The sequence below is a fragment of the Talpa occidentalis genome, unplaced genomic scaffold (genome assembly GCF_014898055.3).
Source record: "Talpa occidentalis isolate TD23 unplaced genomic scaffold, MPIMG_talOcc4v2.1 talOcc4.9, whole genome shotgun sequence".
Taxonomy (NCBI): Eukaryota; Metazoa; Chordata; class Mammalia; order Eulipotyphla; family Talpidae; genus Talpa; species Talpa occidentalis.
In genome coordinates, this window is record NW_023605305.1 from 34344299 (window position 1) to 34366943 (window position 22645).

Here is a 22645-nt window from a genome sequence, read left to right on the forward strand (position 1 = left end):
TGGGGAACGTGACTTGGGGTGGAGCCCAAGCCGAAGAGGGGACCCAAGAGAGGCCGCATGTAGAGTTTGGATCCCCGACCCATGTGCTTGAGCAGTGGGTTGGCCTGAGTGCAGGGGTCTGCGAGTCGCATTGGTGGCTATGAAGGCCGAGTGTTGGAGCGACTGCAGACAGAAACCCTGAGGGTTGGCGATTACCCCCAACATAATAGAATCACCAATCCCAGAGTCAGTGCATCCTGGGGGTGGATGCGGTGTGTGGCTTGTAGCCGAGACTACAGCCAGAGAAGGCCAGGAAGCCTGATAGCTCCTGGCGTGTGACAGTAGATTCTGTGAGTGGTTCCCCTCCCTTAAATGAGCAGTGCCTTCGGCAGCAGATTTGGTGGATCATCTGCTGGTGCCAATAGTCTTTTGCCACTAGGTTGGGGCCCTGCCTGGACTTGTGTTCTGTTTATTTTATGTATTCAGTTATATTCTATGTACTTTTATGGGCCATGGCTGCAGTGTTCATATTGCCAAGAGAAACATATATGACCTGTATAGACTTTCTGGCAGAAAACCCTTAGGGGGTGGATTGTAGGGTAAGGTAAAAGTATCAGGCTTTTCTGCCCTCCCGCCATTAGGATAGATGACGGAACCTGTGGTCCCGAATGCATGCCTAATGGCGGGCACCTGGAGTAGGGTGTGGGCCTAGGTAGATAGGATTCACCTGGGCTAAGACTGGGCTTTTAAGGGTGGCGTCATGGGGACACCAGCAGAAGCCGAGAGAGAAGCAGAGCCATGAGAAGAGCAGAGAGAACATGAGAGAAGGCCGGAGAGCCCAGAGTGAAGACTTGCTGGGGGCTGGGAGGCCTGCCAGCCTCCCGGCCCCCCAGCCCCCTGCCTGTCGTGTACCTGGTAATCCCAATAAAAGCCTGCAAACCCACTGAGATCTCCAGGACTCCTCCTCCTTTACCCCATCTGCATGGGATTATAGAAAACCTGCTCCATGGCCATTCCTGACCTTACAGACAGACGTAGACTATGTACTTTCCCAACAGAGAGTAAGGGGGGGAGGGGGAAGGAGGGAAAGATGGAAGGCGAAGTTAGTCATCCTAAAGAAAGCAAGAAAGAAGAAGGAATTAAAAAAGAGAGATCCAGGGCCTCCCCGGTGGCGCAGCGGTTGAGCGCTGGATTGCGAAGCTGCCTGCAATCTCTGCAGCGCCGGTTCCATCCCCAGCTGCCTGGGCGAGGGTCCCAAACGGCGTGCAGACCTCTCCTGCTGCCCACTGCTCCCCTCAGCAGTGTACTTCGTCAGTCTGCCTGCTCTGCTCTCCCCTCTGGAGAATTCTCTCACCCTCCCGTGCTTCTGACTATACCCAGTGCTTGTATAAATAAATAAATCTTAAAAAAAAAGAGCAATCCAATGTCATGATATCATTCCTAAAGTTAAAAACTAAGCCCCACTCCTTGCCCAGGAGCAAGCAAGTTTGGGAGGCTTGAATGGATGAAGGGAGTGGATGGGACTGCCCTGAGAAGCAGCCTTAAGCTGGTGATGGAGATCCTTAGTCTGGACACACCCACGACCAGTCATCCTAACCAATCAATGATGTGGGGAACCTTCCTCTCTGCACAGCAGACCTCTCCTGTCTTGCCCACTGCTCCTCTTTGCAGTGGATCCCAATAAATCTGGTTTTTCTGTTCTCCAAGCTGTCTCTGGTGAACTTTTTCTCCCCCTGTGCTCCCAGCCTACATCCCGATTCTTCCCCATAACATTCAACATAGACTATGTACTTCTCTAATGACAAAGAAGTTCTTATCAGAGGAAGCCTCTAAGAAATCAAAATTATAAGCTTGGGACAAATAGAAAAAACAAATCCCTGAAGTCTCCAGGAGATCAAAAGCAGGAAGAGACCAGGAGAGTCAACATTCGAAAGAAACAACTTCCAAGAGCAAAAATCTGTAAAATGTTTTTACATGGGAGAGGGGGCGATTCTTTTTTTCCCTCTTGGCTTCTCTAAGTTAGAAAATAATCAACATCAGATGGGTTGACAAGAGGGAAAAAAAGTTCATTAAAAACTGAGTAATTCACCAAAATGGCTTAAGTCATCTCCTTAAACAACTTCAAAGCAAGAGAAGTTGGGGAAGGGAAGAGGGAGGTCAGTTATGGGAGGTCACAGTTTTGACTGTTGTGCAGGTTTAACTTGCTGCCTTCTCCAAGCATGGCATTAAAGAGATTAGTTTTCCCAGGTATATTGAGCAAGACCCCTTAGGTAGGGAGATGTTCCCTCCATACAAGTATCTATTGCAAAAGGCGGTGGGGGGTGGCTCCACACACTTTTTAGAGCCCATCCTGTGAAATAATCTTTATGCCTAAGACGTGTTTTTGGGGTGGCAGGTTTTGTTCCTTGGCAAGTGGCAAAATTGGAAGGACTTGATGGATAATTAGAAGCAAGTGGCCAGAAATGGAGAGGGAGCAGTTAGAAAGGGTTCTTGGGAGAGGCTTACTAGGACTGCGGCTAACAAGCAAGTGGAGAGATTGGGTAAGCAGCAAGATAGAGGAAAGGGCTTTTTTGCTCAAGAGAGAAAACTTGGCCTTGTTTCAAGGAGGAGCTTTGAGGATGCTGGCTCAACAGGGGGAGGGAGCCAAGGTGCAGCGTTAGGTGCAAGCAGGTAGGGGAGAAGGGAGAGGGGAGGGTGCAGAAAAACAAGATCTAAAATGGACTGGGGGAAATTCACTATGAGGTGCTCATCCATGGGAACTCTGTGTGATGAGGTAGTTTTAGGGGTGCAGGCCTTAGAACATCTGACATACTGATTCCCTGAAATTTACTGAGCTAGGTATAGGTGAAAAAGCATCGTGGATAGGATGATTCCACTATCTCTTAGCAATTGGTGCTTAGTGAAGTTTTTCAAGCTCATCAGTATTCTTAATTAGTTATTGCTAGAAAGCTTTTTTTTTTTTTTTTTAAAGAAAGAGATCAGTGTCTTTATTTCCTTATCATGGAATGTAGGTTTCATGTTCTGGGTCTACAGGCCCATTCCCACCCTGCTCTGCACTGTTATCTGTGCCTGGGGCAAGGAGGCTGGGTGAAGCAGGGAAAAGATTAGTGCTTACAGGCTAAGTCCTATCTTGTGATCTAGGGCCAATATCTCCTCTGTGTGTCTGTTTCCTCATCACAGATCACCTGATTCCAAAGCTTTTGCATACACCTCCCAGCCTACGAAACTCCACCTTGCAAGAGTTGTACTCTAAACCCTGCAGTGTTCCTAGGGATCAGGCTGTCACCCTAAGATCAATGGAGCATAAGATCATAAAGTGAGTGGTTTTTACAGGGAAGTATGAATACACTGCGAGGAACTCAGTCCGTATTTGAGTGAAGTCATTCTGTTAGGGGAGAATTGTTAGGGGGAAAAGGATGTCCTGAGCTAATTCCATGCAGGCTTTGTGGACTCCACTCCCACTCCAGACCAAAGCCATCAGGACACTGGGAAAGACAAATCCTGTCACCACCAAAGGGAAGGTGGCTGGGACCTGAGGGTGGAGTTAAGCAGCCAGGGTTGGTATAATAACCAAACACGTGGGCCTTGGGGGGCTCGCTCTCTTGCTTACCTCCTGGCTTCATGGCTCCTGGCTTGCGGCCAGCTCTCAGAGTGCCATTTGGGATTCCAGATCGGCGGATCGGATAGGACTCATTTAAAACTTTGTCTCCCACTTTTCTCCCTGAGTTGTACATTTCCTCATTTGCCCTTCCCTTGTAAATAAACCTTTTATTAACCTTTCGTGTGTGCCTGCAGTAGAGTATTGATAAGTCCTTTCTAAGTGTGTGGGTGAGGACCCACAGTCAGGTAACCCGTTTTGTATCGGGGCTGCCCTATAACAGTTCATGGGCAACCAAGGGGTACCGCAGGACCCCCAAATTTGCATGCTCTAAAGGGGTACAGCCATCAGTGCACACAAAGGCAAAGCAGACTGAGTGAAAGAACTTTAATAGAATTAGTGTGCTTAGAGATGGAAGAGAAGAAAGAATAATAGTTTTCCAATAAAACATCCCAAATTACCCATCTCCTGGTAGGTAAATACCCTGCCAAACAGGGTTGGCCTGAAATGGGGTCTGCTAAGGCCCGAGAGCTTGCCACATGTCTAAGGCACCTTGTGGCAGGGAACCATAGGAAAAGGGTTCTGTCCCAGAAAACTGGGACAAAATGAGATACTGTTACAGGGATACCATTGTCAAGATAATGGCTGCCATTGCCAACCTCCCCAAGTGTCTCTCACCAGAGTGTCTCAAGTGTTTCTACATGTTTCTCCTCTGTACCTCTCCTTTCATGTCTCCTTCCCAGCAGTACCGGACACATATCACATTGCTGAAGCAAGACTTTTCTCCTTTTTCTTTAGAGCCCACCTGCCTTCTGTGTTATATAGCTTTACCTGGCTGCTCAGCTTCATTCTTAGTTAAATGGGGGCAGGGAGCATGGTACCTCCCCCTTTTATGGAGATATCTCTGTAACAAGGTCATTTCCAGGTATGAGAGGGGGGCTGAAGATAGGTCCTTCTTTGAAAAACATCTTCCTGCTTCTTCTCACTATTAGATATGAGCAGAGACCTCATTGGCTGGGGATTCTTGAGTCATGGTGACCTCACAAAGACTATAACGTTGGCGTGGATTCAGGGGAACCTAGATAAGCTAACGGGAGGCTCTGGAAAAGTCCAGGGGTGGGGGTAGCCTCCACAAGTCAATTACCATCTTGACCCCACCCCCCTGGGTTAAAGTGTCCCCCCTCTGGTTGTAATTCCACAATTAGAACTTCATACCTTTGGTTTAAAGCTGAATTCTGTTACCATGTGGATGCCGCAGGTGGAGGTAACACATTGAACTTTATATCTGTAGCTCAAGGCTCATGGAGAAAGAGTTTAGACTATGAAGTTGTGAGGATGTAGTGGGTGTGGGAGTTGGGGGAGGTGAGGGAGATGGGAGGAAAAAACCCAGGAAGGGACTCTTATAAGCTGGGGGAAAGAGAAGGCAGAGAGCTTGGAAACCAGATGTTGTCTTTTTTTCAAGTCCCACTACCCTACCCTTGCCAAGATGAGAAAGGATGGTGAGGAGGAACATTTATTGAGGGTCTACCTCAGGCCAGCTGCTGGGATCATCACTATGTGCACGACCCCATTTTAGTCCCTGCAGTAATCTTGTGGACTGAATAATAGGCTGATGCTTGGTATGGCAAGGCAACCTGCTAAGGCTTATACTACTTGTGAGAGAGCAGGTTTCAAATTCAGCCTTTGTTTTTTTTAAGTTTTATTTATTTATGCATACAAGAACTGGGGTACAGGCCAGAGGTGCGGGGGGAGGGGGTGAGAGTATTCACCAGAGACAGAGTGAGGAACAGAACAGGCAGACCAAAGTACGCTAGTGAGGGGAGCAGCAGGTGAGTCAGGAGAGGTCTGCTGTGCCATGTAGGTAGCTCCCTTGCCGGGGATCTAACTCGTGATGCAGTGGCTGTGGATAGCTTCATAGGTTGCATCTTAACCCCTTGTGCCACCAGGGAGGCCCAGTACAATCCCTTTGGAATAGGATTGTGCAAGCAAGGAACCCTGAAATTTAAAATTTCCTTAGATTTAGGGTAAAATTGCCTCTGGGTACTGATGGCATGTGAATGCTTCCTGCCTCTGTGGCAGGCTGCAAAGCTGCCTGCTCGGGATGAAGAAAGCCCCCAGTATCTCTGAACACCTTGCTCTTCCTTGCCCACGGTGTCTGGTGGGGGGTAATGGGACAGATAGCTTTTGTTTAGAGAAAGTCTTTGGGGGGCCATGTGCTTCGTGCTGGACACTGAAACTACAACCATCCTGGGTGGCAGGCCTTGAGCTCCCCTTAACTTAAGAGCTATGAGGAGGTTGAGGGGTAAAGTCTCTTGCCCAAGCTGACTAACACTAGCAGGGGGATGAGGTGGGATTTGAACCCAGGATCATATCATTCCAAATCGATGGTTTCTCTAAAATCAAGCTATAAAGATGCACAGTAAATCATGGAGTAAATGATTTTGTGAGTGCATGAATGACTAACAAGAGAGTAAGTGATAAGATGGACAAGAAAAGGAATAGATGAGTGAATGAAGGAAAAGATGAAGTAACAAGCTCATTCACTAAATATTTATTGTGTGTCAAGAGCTGTGTTAGACTCTTAGGAATCTTATTGCCTGGTGGGGAAATGAGATATTGTGTGCTAAGAAAGTGGAAGTGGGTAAAATGTCTGACTTACACTTACACCTGTCTGGAGGGTCCTGGGAGCCCTTAATGTTTGAACTGAAATCTGAAGGAATGACGCTATAAGTGTTAGCTGAGGAAGGAGGCTGGAGGATGACTTGCCCAACCTGTGGAAGGTCCAGACCAAATCTGGGAGCCTGCCTCTACAGAGAAACTAAGAGTTGAGGGATAGTGAAATAGAGTAGGAAGGGAGTGGGAAGGGTCAAGAAGGGTGAAAAGGAATTGGATCAGACACCGAAGGGCCTTTCAGGTCCTACTAAGAATTGGAAAGTAGGGCCTCCCCGGTGGTGCAGAGGGTTAACCACAGCGCTATGAAGCTGTCTGCAGCCTCTGCAGTGGGGGTTGGATTCCTGGCCGGCCAGGGAGATACCCACATGGTGTGGCAGATGTCTTCTGTCGCACCCACTGCTCCCCTCAGCAGTGCTTTTGTTCTGTTTGCATGTTCTGCTCCCCATTCTGTCTCTGGTGAATCCCTCTCACCCTCCCGCACCTCTGGCCTGTACCCCAGCTATAGTATAAATAAAAAATAAAAAAAGAAAAATAATTGGACAAGAAGAAGCTGAGGAAGATTTTAAGCAGATGGGTGACATAAAGATGTTCTTGGTGGCCCTGAGTACCAGAGGCATGATGACCTACCTTCCCTTGGCCTCCACTTTCTTAAGTCTGTAATGGATGAAGAATATTTAACTTTTGTCATTCTCTCTCTCTCTCTCTCTCTTTCTTTCTCTCAAGTAGGGCTTTTGTTAACAGATATGCATGCTGCATGTCTGGCCTGTAGACTATTGAAAAGGCCATACTTAAGCCTGACTTGGTCCCCTTTTGTGTCTCCACCCAGGGCCCCACTCCTGCTTAGGAACACCATGCATGCAGGTAAGCTGTCCCCATGATTCCTGCAGGAGGGGTGGTCTAGTGTCGGGTGGGGTTCCTGGGGGAAAGTTGGGAAGTTCTCCTAGCAGGTTGTTGGGTTGACGCAGGTTCTCTGCTGAATGATTGCCTCAGGTTTTCCTCCATGAAGCCTGCCTCACTCAGAACAGATAAGTTGTTAAGGGCAGTAGGTGGCTCTGCTGGGGCTGCTTTGGGAATCTAGTTCTGTGGTCACTTGCAGGGTGGTTCTAGCAAATTAACAGTTGGCTGGAAGTAGTGTAACCCACAAGGAGCTTCCTTCTTCCCTTTTTCTGTCTTCAGTGGGTGTAGTGCCTCATTTGTCTAGTATTTGTGGACTTCCTCCTGGACATCTGGCACTATGTTGGGGGTGCCCTAGAGACTAAGAGATATGGAGTTCTTGCCAGCCTGTGGTCATCACTAGTGGGCCTCAGCACATGAATCATTGGAACACAGTGTGGAAAATAGTTTACTTGGAGGAATGGGCTTGGCAAAAGATTATGGTGAGACAGGGGGTGTTCAAACCAAGAAAAGTGTACCTGCTAAGGGCAGGAGCTGAAAGGTGCAGGGTGTGGTCAGAGCAGAGAGGCACATGGGATGTGGCTGGAACTAGAGTGAGGTGGAAAGCAGACAGGATGGGGTGGAAGGGTAGACTGGGCGTGGTCATGAAGATCTTGTAAGTCATACCATGGTCTTCATCCCATGGATACTGGGGAGCCCTGGAAAGGTTTTTTTTTTAAAGGTTTATTTATACAAGAACTGGGGTACAGGCCAGATGTGTGGGAGGGTGAGAGGATTCAACAGAGACAGAGCGGGGAACCCAACAGGCAGACTGGCGAAATACACTGCTGAGGGGAGCAGCAGGCGAGACAGGAGAGGTCTGCCGCGCCACGTGGGACCCTCCCTGGCCGATCAGGATCAAACTGGTGCTGCAGAGGCTGCAGACAGCTTCACAGCATGGCGCTCAACTACCTGTGCCACCAGGGGAAGCCCAACCCTGGAAAGGTTTTAACAGGTGTGGCACGGCTAAATTTGCTTTTTCTCTCTTTCAGGAGCATTGCAGAAAGCTCGACAGTCAGCTACTGGAGAGAAGGGGACTGTGGCATTGAGAGAGCTTCGGGCCGGGCATGGCCCTGAGTCTAAGGGCTAGCCTGGTGCTCCGTGAAGACTCAGACATGACACCCAGGCTCAACTCTGCAGGGACCCTGAGTTTAGACTCTGACACTGTCTCTGGGCCTGATACAGACATGACCCTTGTTCCTCTCTTGAATCCAACCCCGAGTCCTGGCTCGGCTACCATTCTAGATCTTAGTCCTGTCTCAGAGGAGGCCCCTGACCTGGTGCCTGATAACACCTCCAGACCCAGTGATAGCAGGTCTGTGTCTCCACCCTCCCTCCAGAACTCCACTTCCCACTTTGGTGAAGCCGTAGGCCTGGATTTGAACCACATCTCGAGGCCTAACTCAGAGGTAGCCCTAGATCCAGCCTCAGACCTTATTCTCTGCCCTGGCTCTATAGAGATCCATGGTTTGAGCTCGGAGGTCTGCTCTGAGGAGCCCTTAAATTCCCTCTCAAACAAAAATTTTGAATTGGGTAAGAGCAACTCCAATCCTTCCAGGGCTGAATTGAACCCATATACAAGGCCCCGTTCAAGAGAAAGCTTGCTTCTGGGTCATTGCATCTCCAGGCAGAACTTAAAAGTGCCCCTGGTTCCAGGATCAAACTCTTCTCAGGATCCCGACTTCAATCAGTGTTTCAGCCTGGGCTCGAGAAACATCTCCAAGGTGGACCTGAAGGCAGCTCCTGGTTCTTGTGGGAACCTCATCCCAGACATGAAGGAGACCATCATAACGTCTCTGGTGTCACATAAGATCTCTGGGTCTGTTTCTAAAGGCACCTTTGGTACAACCTGGAACACTACTTCCCAGGAAACCATCAATGTGGCTTCAAATGGCAACCCCAAGTCTGATTTGAACATGACTGTCACACAGTCCTCATGCTTGACCCTGATTCCTGCCTCCAGCGATGGGGTCAGTGTGCACTCCAGCACCCACAGACCCAACACCACCATTTCTCCACCCTCATGCATGACCCTGGTCCTGGGTGCCAATGACACTCTGAGCATGGGATCCAGCCTCATCTTCAGTGACACCTCCACCTTGACATTGAGCAGCCAGCAGGATTATTCTGAGAATGACAACACTGGGCCCCTGGAAGAGAATCTGCGGTCCTGGAACCAGACAACTGGCATCGAGGTAGGCCAGTTCCCATTGGGATTTCCTGCCTGTGATGCCTTGGACAAGGACACCACAGCCTTCCAAAGTCTCCCGGAGGGTGAGTAAGGCAAGGGTGACACCTTCAGAGAGGGCACTGATCTGGAAAACTCTGTATTCAGACTTGTAGGCAGGTAGGAGAGAGGACAGGGGATAACCTGCAATACATTAGTTTCACACAAGAGATGTAGTACTCAGTCTCTGCTTGCTCTGTGACTTTGGAGAAATTACTTAATTCCTCTGAGTTTCAATTTTCTTAACTTTAATATCTCCATTTAATAATACTATTTATTCTGCCCACAAACTAACTATACCTTTCTCTCAAAATGTATATCTCTTTCTTCCTAGTAAATTTCATCCCTAAAGTCAAAGTGTGACCAGTGGAGCAGGTCGGCTCTAAGCTCAGCTCACCTGGGTGAAACCTGAGGGTCCTGTCTGGGGGTCACTTATAGTATACAGGAGTTCTGAAAATTAATCTCCTGCCATTTTTTGATGGTATGAATACTTTTCCCCAATTTTTTTTATATCTCCAAATTTTTTGTTTTAAAGATTTATTTATTTATTTATACAAGCACTGGGTACAGTCAGAAGCGCGGGAGGGTGAGAGAATTCACCAGAGCCAGAGCGGGGAGCAGAGCAGGCAGAAGGACCGAAGTACACTGCTGAGGGGAGCAGCGGGCGGCAGGAGAGGTCTGTGCGCCATGTGGGACCCTCCTCAGGTGGCCGGGGAGCAGCCGGGGATCGAACCGGTGCTGCAGAGGCTGCAGGCAGCTTCGCAGCCTAGCGCTCAACCGCTGCGCCACCAGGGGTGGCCCTCTCCAAATATTTTTGTTTGTTCATGCACCAACATCATATTGTGATTTAAAAAATTATCATGACTTTGTAAACATGTATTAATATCTGATAGAGTAAGAATTCCTCTTTAAAGTTCTTCTTAAAATTATTCTGGACATCATGCCCTAGAGGCTATTAGTAGACCCTCCTTCCACACACACTTTATATATGTTTGTCTAGGTATTCAAAAAATCTTGTCGGTATTTTTATTAGAATATTATTTACTAATCCATCGATTCAAATATTCCTTTATAGAAGATATGCCTTTAACTAGAATTTAAAATTTCTCCACAAAGATATAGTACATGTTTTGATAGATTAATTTCCAGATTCTTTATAATTGTTATTGCTATCATGAATCATGCCTATTTTCTAATGCAATTCTTGTTTTGTGCTAATAATGCTGATGATATAGAGGAATTGTATTTGCAACTTAATCTTTAACAAAAAAGTTTTACTGAAATACAATTTACATACCATAGAAATTCCCTATTAAAGTATGCAATTTAATAGTTTTAAAATATAGAGCTGTGCAATCATCACCACAATCAATTTTGGAACATTTTCATCACTCTGAAAATAACCTCCAAACCCCTTAGACATCACCCTTAATCCATGTCCTCTGACCTCAGACAACCACTAACCTACTTCCTGGCTCTGCAGATTTACTTTTTTTGAACATTTCATATAAATGGAATCCCCAAACATGGTCATTTGTGATTGCCCCTTAGCATAGTTCATTCAAAGTTGTGGCGTGTATCAGCAGCTTAGCAAAGTTCATTAAAGGTTGTGGTGTGTATCAGCACTTCATTTCTGCATACGGCTGGGCAATGTTCTGTTGTGTGGCTGTATCACTTTTTGTTCATTTACTCATTAGTTGAACACTTGGGTTGTTTCCATCTTTCAGTCTTTTTGCATAGTGCTACTCTGAGTATTCTTGGTGACATTTTTGTGTGGATCTTTTCTTTTTCAAATCTATTATTTATTTATTTATTGATTGATTGATTGATTGATTGCATAGAAGAACTGCAGTGTAGGCTGGAGGTGGGGGGAGCTGAGACTATTCACCAGAGACAGAGTGGGGTGCAGGACAGGCAGATATACTGAAATACACTGCTGAGACAAGAGAGGTCTGCTGCACTATATGTGGGTTAGCTCCCTGGCTGGAGATTGAACTCAGGCCCTAGGGGTGATAGCACTGAGACTTAACCCTTAGGCCACCAGGGAGGCCCTGTGTGGATATCTTTTCATTTCTCTTTGACATATACCTAGAAATATTATTGCTAGGCCATGTAATAATCCTGTGTGTAATCATCTGAGGAACTGCTCACTGTTTTCCAAAGTGGCTGAAACATTCTATATCCCTACCAGTGCGTGAGGGTTCCAATTTCTCCACATCCTTATCAGCATTTGTTATTGCCTGGTTTTTTGTTTACAGTCATACTAATGGGTGTGAAGAAATATCTCATTGTAGTTTGACTTGTGTTCCTCTGCTGGCTAATGAAGTTGAACTTCTTTTCATATGTTAATCTGCCACTAGGTTATCTTCTTTGGAGAAGTGTCAATTCAAATCTTTGCCCATTTGAAAAAGCTTTGGTTATATGTTTCTTATTATTGAGTTGTTAGAATTCTTTATATATTCTAGATATAAGTGCCTTATCAGATATAATTTGCTAATATTTTCTTCCCAACCTGTGGATTCTCTAGTCACTTTTTTAATGGTGCCCTTTAAAACATAAACATTTTTAAATTTTGATGCAATTCAAATTGTATTTTTTCTTTTAGTGTGTTTTGGTTTATATTTAATAACTCATTACCTAATCCAAGATCAGGAAGATTTATGCCTGTGCTTTCTTCTAAGAGTTCTAAAATTAGGTTTTACATTTAGGACTTTGATCTATTTTGTTTTTTGTTTTTTTTATTTTAAAGATTTATTTATTTATTTATACAAGCACTGGGTACAGTCAGAAGCGCGGGAGGGTGAGAGAATTCACCAAGAGCCAGAGCAGGGAGCAGAGCAGGCAGAAGGACCGAAGCACACTGCTGAGGGGAGCAGCGGGCGGCAGGAGAGGTCTACGTGCCATATGGGACCCTCCTCCAGTGGCCGGGGAGCAGCCAGGGATGGAACCGGCGCTGCAGAGGCCGCAGGCAGCTTCGCAGCCCAGCGCTCAACCGCTACGCCACCGGGGAGGCCCACTTTGATCTATTTTGAATGAATTTTTGTCTATAGTGTGAAACTGGAGTTCAACTTTATTCTTTTGCATGTAAATGTCCAGTTATTATTGTGATATAATTCACATATCATAGAATTTACCCACTTAAAATATATAATGCAATGAATTTTTTACGAAAATTTTGTACATGTATTTGGTGCACAGATACACTTTTCTAAAAGTGAAATTTCTGGGTAATAGCATAAGCATAAGCTTGGTTTTGATAGATATTGTCTGATTTTTTTTCCAAAGTGATTGAATTAATTTATCCTTCCACTTGTGACAGTTTTGATCATTCTTTATCCTCACCAACATTTGGTAATGTCAGTTTTAAAAATTTCAATAATTCTGGTATCTAGTGATATTTCTTTTTTCTTTCTTTCTTTCTTTTTTAAAAAATATTTATTTATGCATACAAAAGCTGGGGTACAGGCCAGAGATGGGGGGCGGTGAGAGGATCCACGAGAGACAGAGTGGGAAACAGAACAGGCAGACTGACTGAAATACACTGCTGAGGGGAGCAGCGGGAGAGACAGGAGAGGTCTGCTGCGCCATGCGGGTTTCTCCCTGGTCGCCTAGGGATTGAACTCATGCTGCAGAGGCTGTGGATTACTTCATAGTGTGGTGCTTACCCCCTTGCGCCATCAGGGAGGCCTCTCTAGTGATATTTCTTTGTGCTTTTAATTTGTATTTCTTGATGACTACTGATGTTAAGTATCTTTTTTATATAATTATTGGTAATTTGTATATCTTTTATGAAGAGGCTATTTAAATATTTTTGCTAATTAAAAATTGGGTTATCTGTTTCTTGTTGATTTGGGGAATTCTTTCTCAGATACATGTATTGCACTCTTTTTTCCAGGTCTGTGATTTTCTACTTTTTAAGAACCCAATCACTATTTTTGGCTATTGCTTTTGGTCTCCTGTTTAAGAAATTGTTGTGTATCAAAGGTTTTTGAAAGTAGCCACGTATTTTCTTCTAGAGTCTTTGTTGTTTTGTCTTTCGCATTAAATTTACAAATTTAATAAACTATTCATTTTGGAAAGTGGTGTGAAAAAGGGGACTTATGGTTCATTTCCTCCCACAGAGATATCTAATTGCTTGAGGTCATTTATTGAAAGGACCATTTTCCCACTAATTGCAGGGTCACCTATGAGGTAAATTAAGTGACAGTACATACGTAGGTCTATTTCCGAACTCTTTCTGTTCTTTGGTTGTCTATCCTTAACCATTCCCTTAATTATTGTGTTTTAGAGTAAGTCTTGATATCTAGTAATGTATGTGCTCCATCTTTGTTTTTGCTCAAGATTGTCTGTTCTAGGTGCTTTGCTTTTCCATGCAGATTCTGGAAACAGCTTGCCAATTTCCATTAAGTAAAATAACAATCTGTGGGATTTTCATTGGAATTTCATTGAATCTAAAGATCAATTTAGGTAGCATTGTCTTCTTTCTAATACTGTGCTTTCCAAATCGTAGTCCATTTATAGCTAACGTAATTATGGATAATTTGGATATCTATTTATCATGTTATGTTTGTGTTCTTTGTTCTGCTTTTTTCTCTCCTCTTGTGGTTTTGGGTTGTTTTTTCTTCTCCCTGTTTCTTCCCCTACTCGTGTGGATGTTATAAACCATTTTAAGCTTTTTAATGATTTTCTAGAAACTACAATGTACATATATAACTAATCAAAGTCCAAATTAATCCATGCATTTATTTGCCTCCCAGAGAGTTTATGATTTAGGAATGATTTAACTCCGTTTAATCTCCTCCCCCATTTTATCATGGTAATGTATTTTAATTCTGTCTTTTTCTTAACTCCATAAACAACATTATTATTTTATATAGCTAACATTTTTATATTTGCCCAAATATTAACCTCTTTCTTTTATCTCATGCTTATTGTATCTCAGACCTTTCCTCTGGGATTGATTTCCTTTTGCCTGAAGCCTATTTTTTAGAGTTTCCTTTAATGAATTCTGCTTATAGCAAAATTCTTTCAATTTTTTGGAAAAAATGCCTCTATTGCTCCTGTATTATTTTTTAAAAATTTAAAGTGATAAAACTTGTAGAAAAGTTGAGAGTACAATGTCTTTTTCCTGAATCATTTGACATAAGAAGCCAAAAAATGCCCCTATCATCCCTGAATTTTAGTGTCTATTTCCTACAAAAAAAGACGAAAGCTAACCATCAATACAGGAAATTAATATTGTTACACTTCTGCCATTTAATCCTTAGACTCCAGTCTAATGTCCCAATGATCCCAGTAATGTTCTTCGTAGAAAAAAGGATCCAATTCAGAATCACTCACTGTACTGTTTGGTCCGGTTCTTTTTATTTCCTCCAACCCCAACTTTCCCTTGAATTTCATGTTTTTATACATAAAGAGTTACAGTCCAGCTCTTTTGTAAAAGGTGCCTAAACTGGGTTTTGTCTCATGTTCCCTCACGATCAGGTTCATGTCACACATCTTTGGCAGCGACAGCACAGAGGGGCTGATGGCTTTTCTCACTGTCTGATGGCTTTGATTTGTTTCGTTACTGATGATACTCACTTCATTCCCCTAAGTGATCTGACACCAGGCTGCTGACAAGGTTCTGCACTGCAGCCATCATTTACCCCTTTGCAATAAATTTCATGTCGGGAGGTACTTTGAAGCTATGTAAATATCCCATTCCTCAGCAAACTTTCAATTTATCCATTTATATATGTTGACATGAACGTGTGGTTTCCTCATTTATTCAGTGGACTGTACTATGATGCTACCATTATTTACTGTGATACTCAAATTCTGCCCGATTGGACCAGTGGATTCCCCTTTAAGCAAGCTTCTGTTTCCCTTTGACATATCCCCATCACTCTCTAAGCTCTCTTCCTTGTTTCTAGATAGAACAAGATGTCTCAGGTCCATCTTGTACTTCCCCTGTTCAAATCCTAGAATCAACCATTCCTCCGAGGAGTTTTGTTCCTTTTAGTAGAAAATGGTACTTAAAAACTAATATCTTAATAAATAAATAAACCTTAAAAAAAGAAAAAAAAAAACAATATCTTGGCATTTAGGTGTTTACTACTTCTTGGGGGGCAGGCAGTGTCTCTGCTTCACCATCCACAGCCTCTGGTGGCCAAGATGGCTCTGAATTTCCGAACTCTCATAGGTCCTGGTGATGTTGACCTTGGAAGGAGAGAGACCTACTGCCTTTTGTGTTGTCTTCAGAGCCCTTTATTTATTTATTTATTTATTTATTTATTTATTTATTTATTTAAAAAAAGATTTATTTACTTATTTATATAAGCACTGGGTACAGTCAGAAGCACAGGAGGGCGAGAGAATTCACCAGAGCCAGAGCTGGGAGCAGAACAGGCAGAAGGACCGAAGTACACTGCTGAGGGGAGTAGCAGGTGACAAGAGAGGTCTGCGCACCATGTGGGACCCTCCTCTGGTGGCCGGGGAGCAGCCAGGTATTGAACCGGCGCTGCAGAGGCTGCGGGCAGCTTTGCAACCCAGTGTTCAACCGCTGGGCCACCGGGGAGGCCCTTCAGAGCCCTTTAAATGAAGAGGTGCATTGATCCTGCTCAGCACCATACTAATCACACTAGCTGGGGACAAAGGACTCCTTTATTGGCCAGGGTTGGGTTTGGGACCCACCCCTGTTTGAAGGAAGGGGTGATGGGTGGGGCTTGCAGATTTCAGCCTCATCTAAGCTACCTGATTGGGTAGGCCACAGGAAGACAAGGCAAAGATGATGACACCAAGGGCTGACAAAACAGCGGATATCTGATAACAAATGTGTTTGATGATGAAGTGTGCAATGACTGAGAGGAGAGAGTAGGAGGATGCATGGGGGGATCACAGTGGGCCCTCCTTCAGTCTGAAGGTCAGAGGGGTGCTTTCTGAGAGGTGGCAGGCAAGAACAGTGACCTGAAGGAGGGGACCCCTCACTGGCAAGGGGGTATGACAGCAGAAGAAACCAGCTGTGCGAAGACCCTGAAGGGGAAGCTTGCCTGGGTCTGGCAGGGGACCGTGTGGCCAGAGGGGGTGATGGAAGGGAAAGCAGGGGGAAATAAGACTGGCAAGTGGCAGGAGAGGGCTCCGTGGTGGGGTGTTAAAGGTCCTGACAAAGATGCCAGTTTAGACTCAGTGAAATGGGTGCCCCTGAGGGTTGAGGGAGAAACTCACTCTGGTTGCTGGGGAGTAAGAACGGGAGGCCCCATGGGAGAGGGACTGGACTGTGGTTCCCTAGCTACACCATCTCCTAACCTTCCCTCTCTTCTCCTGGAAACTGACATGCAGGGGTCTTTGAAGAAGTGGCCACATGCCTGGTGAAGGTGCCAGGGAAGAGAGAGGATGACAACAAAATGGCTCTGGTATGCTTCCTGTCCAAACCCCAGCCGACTTTCCTAGAATTCCACCCCCCACCCCTCAGCCTTACCCCACCCCTGCCCCCACATTGCCCCTAGCCACAGCCCTCCCTGTTCCTTTCTCATCGCTGTTTGATGCCCAAGGTGCTTTACTAGTTCATTTTATTTCTTGTCAGTCTTTTCGACTAGAATGTATCCCTCCTAAATCAGTGGGTCTGTCTGTCTTAGTCATAGTATCTAGAACAGTGCTTGGCACATCACAGGAGTTCAATACAAATTTTGGAAACAACTGAATGAATTGTGAGAAAGTCTCTAAGTGGGAGGGAGGCAGAAGGATGGAAATGGCCTTTTTAGGACACAGGCTCAACCCAGATTGTGGCCCCTCAATAGACCTTGTTTGGGGGGTCATAGAAAACCAGTGTAGCAGGTGAAGTTGGTCGTCTGCATGGCTTCGTGATGGGCCAGTGGGAGGCAGGCTGGACAGGCTGGAGGACATGACATGATACAGAGAGTGTGGGAGAGACCAGTTGGAAGATAGTCCGGTGGCAGGGATCTACCTGGGGCTAGGACCAGAAGGAAGGCCAGGTCCTGTGATTTTTTAGAGGTAAGCGTCAGCACCTGGGGTCAGTACAGGGTAGGGTGAGGGTGATAGGACTAAGAGGAGGTCCTCCCTGAATTTGGGGAGTGTCTCTCCTCATCTTATGGCATTCTTCTAGTTGTCCACCTTGATCTTGCCATACTAACTGAACTAACATGCCAAATTCATTCCTACCCCAGGGCCTTTGCACTTGTTTCTTCTGCTGGGAATGTTCTTCTCTTCTGTAAAACATACGTAATAAAGTTGAATTGATGTCTGGGTTAGGTAATGTATGCAGAACTCTGTGCATGACACCTGCACAAAAAGAAGTTTTTATTGCAATCATTCAACAAATTTGATTGAGCCCCTACTCTGTGCTAGGCACTGTTTGAGGAAAAAGAGATACAACAGTGAACCAACATTCCAATCTGGGGAGACAGACAGACTTTACCCCTAGGTCACCACCTGGACACCTGTTTCTTGTCACTCAGAACTCACCTCCGCACGTAGGCTTTCTCTGACCTAAATTAACAATTCTACCACCAGGTTGCAGTTTGTTATCAATTGTTGAACAAACCACCCCAAAACTTAATGGTTGAAATGTTCACTGACTGCTGGGGGAGTAAGGATATGGGCGGCCCAAACAGCGGCTCGGTTCCAGTGGGGAAAGGTAGAAATTGTCAGTTCCCTTATGAGCTCCCCTGGCACAGCACCCCTGGCACGGTGTTCTCTTGGCCCAAGCAAGTGGCCAGATGAGCTGGGGGACAGGGGTAACCTGTCATCTGATGGGAAGAATAGGGAGAACTTGTGTTATCTTTAACCCACCACACTGTCCGCAAGGCCACCTGTTTTGCTTTCTTTGCTGTGTGAAATGATTTTATTTCCTGCTAGTTTCTTTTGCCTTAAGCTAAAGACAATAGATTAATTGGACCTTGGCTAATGCATTTCCGCCCTCAGGTAGCAGAATGTCTTAACTGAACTAATATTCACCCTCAGAAGGGTAGCTTTTAGAGAACCTGAAGAAGTACTACTAATGATGAGATTTCAGCTTGAGGGTTTGAGCCTCTTTCTGCCCCACTAGCTCTTGCCTCTGCTCCCTTAGTTGAACGGAGAGAGGGGAGTTCTTTGCAGTTCTTGGTATCTGGTTTTCCTCTAAATGCTAATCTCAGGGACTATCTACTTCTCCACCCCCTCTAGGCCACCATGATTTTCTCAAATTCTCATCCCAACCCCCAAGTTCACCTCTAGTTTCTCATTTCTCTGGAGTGACGCTGGGGGCTGGCAGCTGGGTGGAGCAGGTTGACTTGCCTGCAGGTGAGCGGTAGCTAGTGGGGGTGAACATGCAGCCCTTGAGGGCTGGGTTCCCTGTGGCTGTCACTCTGTGCTTCTGCCCTCTGTTGTTCCCAAGGTTGAGAATGCCCTCTCCTTCCAGAAGAACCAGGATCTGCTGAATGTGGAAGGAAAGAAGAGTATGATCAAGAAGATGATGGTGCGGGAGCCACAGAGGGTCTGTGGCTCTGGGGTGGGGTGCGGGAGCCCTGAGCCCTGAGCAGGAGCCACTGATGAGACTGGGAGCATTGGGTTTGAGGTAGGAAGAGTACAGGATGAGGAGGCAGGACTTAGGTCTCAGTTTCCCTGCTAACTGCCTTCCACCACCTGTGAGAGCTCGGACAAGCCACTTGCCTTCTCTGAGCTCCACTCTTCTCAGTTCCATAATAACCATGACGGTACCTGTGTGTTGACTGGTTAGTTCGCTGGAGCGCCTCCCACACCTGGGGGTGGTTATTGTGATGACCACATTCTCTCCTGGTGCGGAACTTCCTAGAGTTACCTTATCTGTTTGTTAAATACAATCATGTCTGTTATCCACCAGAATGGGGTGCGCAGGGATAGCCACCAACATTTTCCAAAATCCTATTTATCTTTGGCTCCCTTAAAGAGAGAAACAAATCCTTTCCCTTGATACCTTCATTTAACAAATATTAATGAACGCCTATTACGTGTAGGTGCTAGATCAAAGGTGAGACGTAATTAGGGCATTTTTTTTCCTAATTATTTCCAATTCCTTTTTTTACAGTAACATTGCATTAATGTTATATAAGTTAGGAGAACATTTTAAAGGCGTTCCACTAGACCTCTCTTAGCAACCAGGCCATGGTTTAAATGTACCTCCCCACCATGCTGAAACATTTCTTACTGAGCCCTATGTGTGGGGTGCAGCTGGCTAGGGTGTGGGGTGTTATTGGTGGCCTTGAACCGAGGGCTCAGGATGGGGTTTGAGTGGTGAGCCAGGTGGCCGTGGCACCGTGGGCAGCTGTGCCCAGGGGGAGGGGTTGCGTCACCTGCTCCCTGTGAGGGGTGTGGCCTGGGTCCTGGGGTCTTCAGTGGCCTGCCCGCTCCTCAATGGGCCCCTTTGTGGTCCCCTGACCAGAGGCAGATCCAGGAGGAGCCACTGGATTCCCTCTCGAGCTCCACGCGCCAGCAGGCCATGGAGACCCTGACTGAGCTGAGGTGTCCACGGGGCCCCCTCCCTGACCCCGCCCTTTTCCCCCCTGCCCTCTCCCTGTCTCTTCTGGAGCCTCTCTGCTGTGCCCCCAACCTGTTCCGTGCCTTCTCCACTCCCCTTGCCTAGTCGCCCCCAGGGCTGTCCACCCTCCATACCCACTCCCTCCTCCTCTCCACCTCATCTTGCCATTTTGTGGCTCTGACTCTCCCCAATTATGACCCTCACCCCAGCCCTGCATCCTTAACTTCCTGCTCTGGCCATAGGAGCTCTCAAGCCATGCCTGTGCTTTCTGTCTCCCCCAGCCACAAGCAGCCTGCCCTGGGAGTGTGGGAGCGGGCAGAGCTGGTGAACACGTGTGTGAAGAGTGTGTTCTCCCTGCCCTCTGTGCAGGCCATGCAGGAGAGAGACATGGCCAAGGCTGAGGCCATACAGGTGAGCCAGCTTCCTTCCCGGTGGCCCTTAGGGTGTACAGAGTCCCTAGAGAGAAAGGCAGTTTTCTGGATTGCCAGCCGGAGAAGGAAGGTTGTTCCAGGGGCAGGGATAGGATCCCCATTCCCCTATTTCAGCAGCGTGGCCTTGGGCAATTCACCTGACCTGTCTTGACCCCAGTAGGCGTTCAATAGTTGGTGAACGAATGGATTTTTGAAATAAGGGGAGCTGTCATCTGGTCAGCTCTGTCCACCTCTGGGTCCTGTCCTATGAGCAGGATGTGGGCAGATGTTGGCACGACCAAAGGAGGAGGCCAGGATAGGAGGAGATATCGAGGACTAGACTCTGATGAAGAAAAATTGGGTGACACTCTGTCTCTGGTGAATCCTTGCACCCTCCTGCATCTCTGGCCTGTACCCCAGCCCTTGTGTGCATAAATAAATAAATACTAAAAAAAAAGAAAAAAGAAAAACTGGGTGAGCTGGAGCTGAGGTCTGGAGAAGCTGAATCTTAAGGGGCTCCTGTGGACATCTTCAGACCTTTGCAAGGTTGTCCCAGGAGAGCTGACAGGTGGCCCTTTTTATAGGAGGCAGGGTTGATGGGGGCGGGGGAGGGCGCTGTTCAGACGAGAGTTTTCAGCTCAGTGTGTCACTGTCATTCATGTTTTCATTCAGCAAATATTAAATGACTGCCTGAGCAGAAGTGCAGGGTGAAAATACAGTAGGGGTGAGGACAGGGGGGAGATGGACATTATTAAAGAATCACAAATCAATGCCAAATTACAATGGTGGTAAATGTTGCAAGCAAGAATTCCTTGGTGCTTTAAAGAACCTGGACTGGGTATCTCGATAGATGGGGTCAGAGGGTGTGATTCTGGAGCTGAGGGGTTAAAGAAAAGCTCGTTTGCTGAAGGGGATGGCAGAAGGATGAGCACGCCAGGCGGAGGGACCAGCCTGTGCCGTGGGTGACTTTTCAATGACTGAAAGGATGGCAAGGAGGCCGTGTGGCTGGATCCAAGAGGGTGAATCAAGAGTTCTGGGAAGCAAGACTAGAGAGCCACGGGGCCAGACCATACTGGCAGCGTGAAGGTTCTGGTTTCTTGAGATGGGAAAGAAGCCCCAAAGGAAAGATGGGAATCCTTGGCAGGCTGGAAAAAGAGCCTTTAACCCCCTTGTAGTGCCAGACCCAGCCAGTAGAGGGCAGTGCCAGACAGCGATGGGCTGCAGGTGGGCAGGAAGGAGGAGATAGTGGATGAGAGAGGTTTGCTCCGTGGTTGTGGAGTAACCCCGGTGTACACAGTCTCAGGAAGCCCGGACAATGACTGTCTGGGAGACAGAAGGGGGTTGCTGTCAGGAGGAGGGGAATCAAGGGAGAATGGCTCAATTCCAGTGCTCAGCCTTGTGGATACGTATGTCATGCCTGTACCTGAGTTGTACCAGGACAACTCAGGACTGTCGTGTAGCCAGGGGAAGAGGAACCTGGGCAGGGGAGAGAGGCTCCTGGAAGGGACAATGTGAAAAATGTATTTGCTTCTAGGAATAGCAAGTAAAAAGAACCAGAGACAATAGTAAAAGTTATCTGGCTGTATAGTTCTAGAGCATTTTCCTACGCATCCTCTCCTTTCTTCCTTATAACTTGAAACTTCCTTGTTGTGTCTCCTTATTTGTGAAATGAGAAAAACACTTTGAGGACAAAGTGATGTGGTTGTGCAAGTCACCAGGTGCTCCGCTGGCCTATGGCGGGGTCTCAGCAAATGCTAGGTCTCTGCTTCCTCCCGATGTTTTCATAATGAAACAAATCCTTGGAAGGGAAGCAATTTGTCCAAGATTATACACCTTGTTAGTCTGAGAGGTGGGGCCAAAAAGCAACTCTCCTGAAACCAAATGCCCTCTTCTCCCCTGCCTCCTACCCGGGCGCTCTGCAGCTGTGCCATGAGGGCTTCCCTCTCTCCTTCACAGACACTTTACTCTCAGACCCTGGATGCCCTGCAGACATTGCTCAATGCCCTCTTTGTTGAAGACCCCACTCCTGCTGGGTTGAAGAGCATCTTGGAGGTACAGGGGCAGGGAGGGGAGAAGGGTGGAGGGGAAAGGAGAAATGGCTCAGGAGTCGTGGGAAAGGGGTATGTGAAAGAGTGATTTGACTTCAGGATTTCATCTTGTGCCAATGTTTGTCTTCCTGCCTCTCTTGTAGGTCCTGGCTCATCTTATTGCCTCTCCACTCTCTCCTTCCCCCATGCTCCGACGACAGCTGCCCTCATTCCTCTGCTTTCTCCATTCTCGCTCATATCTCTCACTTCTTTCCACAAGATTCTCTACCTGTTCACCTTCTTCCT

General features: G+C 46.5%; 2 protein-coding genes across 9 annotated transcripts in view; one reads left to right on the plus strand and one right to left on the minus strand.

The window, feature by feature from the left end:
* FAM151A (family with sequence similarity 151 member A) overlaps positions 1 to 4560 on the minus strand; it is a 27802-nt gene extending 23242 nt beyond the window's left edge. For all 3 annotated transcript variants that reach the window (XM_037498926.2, XM_054691120.1, XM_054691118.1), the window contains exon 1: positions 4409 to 4560. The gene's annotated coding sequence lies outside the window, so the exon portion shown is untranslated. The remainder of the gene's footprint in view (positions 1 to 4408) is intronic.
* An 84-nt stretch (positions 4561 to 4644) lies between these two features.
* The window catches only part of MROH7 (maestro heat like repeat family member 7), a 42729-nt gene continuing 24728 nt past the window's right edge, over positions 4645 to 22645 (plus strand). For 4 of the 6 annotated variants that reach the window (XM_037499995.2, XM_054691241.1, XM_037499997.2 and 1 more), the window contains exons 1-8: positions 4645 to 4841; positions 7077 to 7111; positions 8176 to 9457; positions 16731 to 16804; positions 18784 to 18864; positions 19807 to 19886; positions 20184 to 20313; positions 22269 to 22364. In XM_037499995.2, the coding sequence (XP_037355892.1) occupies positions 8251 to 9457; positions 16731 to 16804; positions 18784 to 18864; positions 19807 to 19886; positions 20184 to 20313; positions 22269 to 22364 (1668 nt within the window). In that variant the 5' untranslated portion in view covers positions 4645 to 4841; positions 7077 to 7111; positions 8176 to 8250. Of the gene's footprint in view, positions 4842 to 7076; positions 7112 to 8175; positions 9458 to 9744; positions 9892 to 16730; positions 16805 to 18783; positions 18865 to 19806; positions 19887 to 20183; positions 20314 to 22268; positions 22365 to 22645 lie in introns of those variants that run through there. The other 2 variants (XM_037499996.2, XM_054691242.1) reach the window with 2 other exon arrangements.